Source organism: Cryptomeria japonica, chromosome 5 (assembly GCF_030272615.1).
Source record: "Cryptomeria japonica chromosome 5, Sugi_1.0, whole genome shotgun sequence".
In the NCBI taxonomy this organism is placed as follows: domain Eukaryota; kingdom Viridiplantae; phylum Streptophyta; class Pinopsida; order Cupressales; family Cupressaceae; genus Cryptomeria; species Cryptomeria japonica.
Genome location: NC_081409.1, coordinates 324,950,061 through 324,957,879, shown reverse-complemented (window position 1 = coordinate 324,957,879; position 7,819 = coordinate 324,950,061). Strand labels below are relative to the sequence as shown.

Below are 7,819 nucleotides of genomic sequence, written 5' to 3'. Positions count from 1 at the left end.
CTAATGTGTTTGTTTCATGTGCAGATAATTAGTTACTCTAATTGGCATGTGCCCCTGACCGAGGCTCCCTTGGGGTATGAGCCCGACATACCCTTTAGAGTAACTAATCTCAGAATATCAAAGTGGAATGATGAAGAAACCAACTGAAGTATCAAAGGGACATGTTTGTTTTAAATATGAAACCTTTTACTTTACTATTCATGATATTTTATTTTACTATTCATGATATGCATAAAAAGAAAATGTTAATGCATAAACTGTTTTAAGGGACATATTACTTCAATGTGAAACCTTACAGTATTTTAAAAGGATCAATACTACATCATGAAGTTGAACAATTTAATGCAACAAGTTGGTAAAGAAAAAGAGTATTTGAGTTAAATGCATGTTCAAACAGTGAACTGAATGAAATCAGAATTAACTGGTACAGAAATGAGTGTCACGAGCCCGTGCTCGAACTTCATTTCTACATAAGATTAATCCCAGCATGTGCCAAAGTCAGAAATTCGATAAGGATAAAACACAATCTCATCAAAAGCTACAATGAATGCTGAAGGTCAAGCATTATTTGAACTCAAAGAAGGACTAAATGAATCTACAAAATTACTTGGAACTTGGGATCCAAATCTGGAAGAATTGTATACAAAATGTGGAAGCATATAAAAGTGTTGGAACTGTTCGATAAATGCCTTTTAAAAGATGCGGTATCATGGAATGTGATGATTCCAGAATATGGATAAAATGGACACTTACAAAGCTGGTGCAGATCATCTTCAAATGTCAGACGACACAATGATGGCATACCAGGTATCAGAAAAAAGATTAAAGAATTTGAATGAGAAGTTGTCACGGGCCCTTTTAGACAATACTGTCAAAGATAATTTAGTGAAACAGCATGCTAAAGTTGCAGAAGAAGCTGTTTCATGTTGGGAGAAAGCCGAAAAGGAAGCAATGGCTTTAAAGCAACAATTTGACACTGTAACACAACAAAAGTTTGCACTTGAAGATCGAGTATCTCATTTGGTTGGTGTTTTAAAAGAGTGCATGAGGGAGCTCGTGGATTGGCTGGAGGATAAGGGCCGCAAAAAGTGATGAAAAACAGACACAAGTGAAGAAGCTAGTTGATGCAGGCCAGCTTGAATTCATTAATGGTGGTTGGTGTATGCACGATGAAGCAACAATGCATTATATAGACATGATTGATCAGACAACCCTTGGGCATCGTTTTATTAAGCAACAATATAACAAAACTCCACGAGTTGGATGGCAGATTGATCCCTTTGGACATTCTGCAGTCCAAGCATATTTGCTGGGCGCTGAGCTTGGGTTCGACTCTCTGTTTCTTGCACGCATAGATTATCAGGATAGAGCAAAGCGAAAAGATCAGAAGTCCTTAGAAGTTGTGTGGCTGGGGTCTAAGACATTTGGTTCTTCTTCTCAGATATTTGCTGGTGCATTTCCTGTTCACTATAGTCCTCCACCTGGTTTTCATTTTGAAGTTAATGATGATGATGATCCAATTCAGGATGATGTTCTTCTTTTTTATTACAATGTTGATCAAAGAGTAAACGATTTTGTCAATGCATCAATTACCCAGGCCAACATTACTCGTACAAACCACGTTATGTAGACAATGGGAGATGACTTTCAGTATCAATATGCAAATTCTTGGTTCACGCAAATGGACAAGTTTATTCATTATGTAAATAAGATATGCAGATAGTGAAAATGCTTATTGGACAGGATATTTCACAAGCAGGCCAGGTCTCAAGGGATATGTTCGCTACTTAAGTGGTTATTATCTAGCAGCACGACAGCTTGAATTCTTAGTTGGCAGGAAAAGTGGGAGCTCAAATACAGATCTTTTAGGTGATGCTTTGGGAATCGCACAACATCATGATGCAGTTAGTGGCACTGAAAAGCAACACACTGCAAACGATTATGCTAAACGTCTTGCAATTGGAGCTTCTCAGGCAGAAGAGGTAGTGAATTTAGCTCTCTCTTGCTCGACAAGCTTAGAAACTTTTGGCTGCCCTTTTAGTAGAGGGGCTTTCTGGGTCTTCTCCTGCTCAAATTCTTGGCGTTACCTCTGATTTTGTACATAGGTTGGGTCTTAAACAGAGCTTGATACCTTCTCGCAACAATGGGTTTTTGAATATGCTTAAATTAATGCAGAGGAAGACACTCCAGGTTTACTTGGAGGCTGAAAAGGCAGGGAGTTCAAAGGATGTTAACTCCAATGACCTGGATGTCAATGGAGTTAATGTTGTTGATGAGGTAAAAGAAGAGCCTCCTGTTGGAATTGGGAAAAAAGAGATTGATTCCATTGGGTCAGCTGTAACTTCTAGACTGGACAGAATTAGGCAGAGATTAGAAACAGAATTGGAGCCCATGGTATTGGAGATAGAGGATGTTTCACATCAACATGTAGGTCATGCAGCGATGCAGGATCAGGCCAAGGAGACTCATTTCAATGTCAAAATTGTTTCGGCCAAATTTGAAGGACTTAGTCTTGTGAAACGTCATAGACTTGTATATGGACTCTTGAATGCAGAGCTGCAAAGTGGGTTGCATGCCCTGTCTATTACAGTAAAAACACAGTGCATTATTCTCCTGGCAAATTGAATGCAAAATGCAGTGTATGCAAGATGTAAAAATGAACACAGTCAGTTTCCTAGTAAATGTGGTGCGAGCATACCTGTAGAGAAAAGGATTTGCATTTAGAAAGAAGCCCATTGAAAACCCAGCACTCTTCGTCCATGGCGGCACCAAACCCTCGAAGATTTTCCTTCGAAGTTGTTTTCATTTTGCAAAATGAAAAATGCGATGGGAGTGCAAGACTTTTAGGTTTATCAAAATCCTTTATCATTTTTCATATTCTCCCTCAAGTCCGCTGGGCTTTATTTTATTCAATATGATAAAAATCAAACATATTTTGATAAATAAATGTTTATTAATATATCAAATATGTTTTACTTTTATTATATTTTTTGTTTTCATTTTTGGTCCAAGACTGGTATTTATTTGTAAAAAGTATTTAATTACAATGCAATTATAAATTGTAATTGAATATTATTATTTGAAATATCAAAGGTTTATCCACATGCAAGAAAAGGACTTAGTCTTTTGACTTAGTTTTGAAGGAGGAATTAATTCAGGAGAGATAAGGCTCTCATTGAAGAAGTCTTTTCAGTTTGGAGACATAAGGAGAGCATATAGGATCACGCATAACCACTTGGGAAACATTCAAAAGGAGTTGAGATATTTTTGGAGACAAGAGCGTTTTTATAGGAACATGAGGTTGTTTGAAACCAAATGGAGCAAATCTAGGGAGGTTGGAGCAATTTTAGGTAAAGGGTCGAAGTTGGACTTTTCCACCATTTTGGGGGGCTTTTATTACCTGGTTAAGTGTTTTGAGGCTGTTTCTAGTGCTTTTTTGGGTTGATTATTTATTAAGGAAGACTTTTCCAGGTTTATAGCCCTTTTTGGTGTCTTCTAGACTCCTCTTTTTGAGGCACTTTTCTTGCATCCGACCCAAATCAGTTGGGGGTTTTTGTACTTAGTGCCTGAAGACACTTCATTTGGGGTTAGTTCTGATTATGCAGAGAAGGCTCTTGTGACAACATTTTGTCCTTAGCATATTTTCTTGTATACTTTCTGTAACTCAATCTTGGAGACTGAATATATGATGACAGCATCTTTTGGAGCAAGGTTTTATTAAGTTTCTTTTTCAAGCCTTCTTTTCTTTCTGTATCTTTGTGTTCATAGCATGATTGATAGAGGTAACCAGTGAATTGTATTATTCCTTGTTATTTTGTCTCATCAAGAGCCTAGTTGCAGAAGTGTATTTTGTTTGTAGGTTGCAGTTTGTGTCCACAAGAACATGGAGCTTTCATGTGAATATATATTTTCCTTGATTGCTCAGTCTAGGACCTTTCTGTGAAACATTTATGCAGGCCTATATAGAACAGAAGTGTTACCCACTAAAATAGAAATTTTTTGCAATTAGAGACCTGTCATTATCATTTTAGTTTCCCTCAAAGTTTGGTGAATCACCTAGTTACTTAGTTTATTTTTATTGTTTCCTTTTCTCTTCCCTTTTCCTACCAAGTTTTCAGTTGTTAGAAGAGCAAATAGGCGATTTATCCAATAGGAACCGGCCTAGGAACCGGAGGTTTCATTTCAATTTGCGCATTGCCCACATGCAGAAGTGAATCCCATGTTAGGCCAAATTACTAAACTTGTAGTTTAGTAGGGTGCAAATTTGAGCCTTAACAGTAATCACATGTGAAAGAGAAAGTAAATCCAATTTATTAATTGCCATTAAAAGTCTCTTAATTGAAATCTGAATTTGCTGGAAAAGCAGATCTAAAATTAGGACCTTTTTGTGAAAATTAACTTTAAGATTTGGATTTGATGAAATTTGAATTTGTGTTCGACCTTAGAGAGTGTTAAAATTGATAAAGTACACTAATTTTCTGGATTTGAGCAGAAAAATATAGTCAATTCCGTCTCCCAAAATTTCGAGAAAAAAATCAAGGACCGTGGCGAGAACGCACACGGTCCGACCAAATTTTTTCAAGATTTTTAGGGATGATAGAGATTATGATTTTAATGCAGAATCCAAAAAAACAACCGATTTGGAGGTGTCTAGATTGGTCAAAATTGCAGTCAAAGGTCGAAAATAGAAGAATCTTAAAAATGAGGGTTTTATGATTTAACCACTAAATTTTCAAAATAAAGAGATAGATTTGAATTGCAATTTTAAAATAGAAATCAGATCTGAAACAAGTAATTGAAATTTTACACTTTACAAGCTTAATTTTCTCAAAATGAAAAATTAGAGTTTTTATGCAATTAACCTCTAAAATTTGCAAATAGATCAAACTTGAAAATGAAAATTTGAAATTACAATTACAATTAATCAGATCCAATAATGAGAAATCAGAATTAATGTGTAAGACGTCAGGTTCACCAAAATGTAAAGTGGAAAATTGGATCCTAGTGACTCTCCACCTAGGAGAGAGAAAGGAAGCCACTAGGATGATTTTCACTTGAGAAGAACTTTACATTCAAAAGAGGGGCTTGAATCCGCTAGATCCAAATCCAAGGGAAACAAGGACGTGAATTCTGAGTGGATTGCAAGCGGTTGATGTGTGATTTACCCTCTTTTGTAAATGAGAAAGTTGACTTGTTGACTATGCAGAAAAAAGAGAGGAAATGAGTGAAATAAGGAGCTACCAATTCGGGATCATGCTGTGACTTTGGATCTGAGCTAATTAGACTGATGTGGATCTGCCCTGCAAATTTGGAGAAAAGTCATCAGGACCGTGGCGGGAATGTACATGGTCCGCCACAAAATCTACGAAACGAAAAGGGTTCTTTTGTCTATGCAAATGAAGCCCAAACTTGTAATTATAGCTGCACACGTGCAACCTATACACAAAAAAGAGAAGAAAGGGGGGTTGTGGATAGGGGTTTGACTCAATCAAACCCTAGTTGAGGAATCAACCTAGAAAGAAATTAATTGAAAATGCTTGAATGTAAACAATGGAGATATATACCTTGTAGATCTGCAACTTGTTGATGATGATTACTTTGCTTCTTGAATGTAACCACAAATGTTGTATGAAATGGCATGTAACATGACAAAACCCTAACACACATACATGCTTGCAAGTGAATATTGTAATGTTGCTCCAATGGATGAATGAAGAAGACTTGAATGCTTGAATGCTTGATGATGACCTTGAAATCTTGTATCTTCTCCTTATGCTCTCTATCTGTCTTTTTGTTGTCCATTTGTCATCTGTCCTTGGATGAGGGTATTGAATTCCCTTGTATACATGCCTCAAGGATTAATTTTCAACCACTGAAGGTCGACAAAGAGGAATAAAAAACCCCGAAGACAAGAAATGCATAGGAGATCGGGCAGACCGAACATAGGACCACCCTAAGGGGTGAAGACAGGGGTGCCACGCCCCTGTCCTACCCTATTTTGGGGCCCGGACAGGGTCTAAAGCAAACACAAGACATAAAGGAGGAAGAGAGAATGGTTGGAAATGCAAAACAGGTCCCGGTTAAGGAAGGAGATGTCATCGCCAAGGTGAGGACCCCAAATGTGGTTAAAATTGTAGGGGTCACAATATTATGACACTACAAGCTACTGAAGACCAAATGGGAGTGGGACCAAAAGTATGTACCTCGATGCCCACTTGTCAATTTATGATTTGAGCAATGCCTTTTTAGGTTAATTTTCTTCATTTTTCAATGTATATCGGGGGGTTAAGGTAGGAGCTATGCAGTGACTATGCTTTCTGCATAATTGACCTAGCTGTTGCATAGTTGACCTAACTACTACATAGTTGAGGGCTGAAGCTGCGTAGTTGAGGCCTAGAACTGTGCAATTGAAGGCTCAAACTGTGCAAATGGGAGGTTAAGTTGGGTAGTTGACTTAGTCAAACTACATAATTGACTAGGGTTCACCATGAGTTGACTTGGTTTGAAAATGATCTAGTATAGATGCTCATGTGCCCGATTGAGGTGCTTAGTGAGGGTTGTCTGGTAGGGTTGTGCAAATACAAACCTATATGGCTAATAAGACACGTTGATACTCTTAGGGTTGACACAATTTTGCCCCATTATCTTCTAGGTTCAACTTTCTCCATTGCAGACTCGAGAGAGTTGTTTTGCATGTATGTCCCTACGCCATTAGTTAAGGGGACATGAGAAGGATTTTAATTATCACTTAGGACTTCATCATATTACATATATTCCTGATATAAGGGAAAATAGAAGACCCATCACCACATTAGCTAAACAGTGGCACTCAAAGACAAACTCATTCCATCTATTGACAAGAGAGGTGATGATCACATTGGAGGACATGTGGTGCATACTCAGGATTCCCATTCATGGTGAGATAACTATATATGAGCCTTCAACAATGAGGGAGGCTCTTAGTCAAATGTTTGAGGTTGATGCAGATGAGCTATGCATTGTAGACTATGAGATTAGATGGGAGACGATGGCCACTCAACATTCAAGATTAGTGACTGTCATTAGCGTAGTGATAACAAGCTTATTAGTACTAGATAGGAGAGGTCATGGATTTTCTATTAGATGGGGCCATGTACTAGAGCATATGATGATGTATGGGATAATGTTCACATGGGGACCATGCATGCTTGGCATGTTATATTTTCGTTTGCATCGGGTGGTATATAGTGGGACTTTGACCATCAGCTATAGGCTGATATTGCTACAGGTGTGGGCATTTGAACATATAGTAGTGTGTCAACCTATTCCAGATAGATAGGTGTGGCTAGGGTTACCTTATGTGAATTGCTACAATAGGACACTATCACAAGGATCATTGGAATATACATTGTATTGGAGGAATGAGCTAGACTGTCTCAAGGATTTCACATGGAGACCTTATAAGGATTGCTTTGGTTGGTCATATGATGACTTGAGCACCTCCCTTATTGTAGTCAGGAGAGATTCCTCATAGGACATTCTATTATGCAACAAAGGATCATAGAGGTCCAGTTTCTAGAGAGGGTACAAAGACAATTTGGGGAGTGACAGGATGTCCCTACAATTACAACATATTATGCATGGTCCAACAGAGAGGTTGGAGATTGGGGACTAGCCATTAAACCTCAAGAAGCATATACAAACTTTGAGTAGTTATATCCTAGACGATGGGATGCATGTGGTGGGCAAGGTTGTTTATGTCACAACTTGAACCATTTAAATTCTTTTTATTATCAAACTAGGGTGTGTTTGAAAGTTGTTTGTGATAAGGAGATATTTA

General features: G+C 37.8%; 2 protein-coding genes across 2 annotated transcripts; both read left to right on the top strand.

The window, feature by feature from the left end:
* Nucleotides 1-1,091: 1,091 nt before the first annotated feature.
* On the top strand, nucleotides 1,092-2,050 carry LOC131029781 (alpha-mannosidase At3g26720-like). Its single transcript, XM_059220213.1, has one exon. The coding sequence runs from the start codon at nucleotides 1,163-1,165 to the stop codon at nucleotides 1,628-1,630; it is 468 nt and encodes a 155-aa protein (XP_059076196.1). The 5' UTR covers nucleotides 1,092-1,162; the 3' UTR covers nucleotides 1,631-2,050.
* On the top strand, nucleotides 1,634-2,625 carry LOC131875910 (sufE-like protein 1, chloroplastic/mitochondrial). Its single transcript, XM_059220630.1, has 3 exons — nucleotides 1,634-1,671; nucleotides 1,760-1,973; nucleotides 2,020-2,625. The coding sequence occupies exons 1-3, from the start codon at nucleotides 1,634-1,636 to the stop codon at nucleotides 2,623-2,625; spliced, it is 858 nt and encodes a 285-aa protein (XP_059076613.1).
* The last annotated feature ends 5,194 nt before the right edge of the window (nucleotides 2,626-7,819 follow it).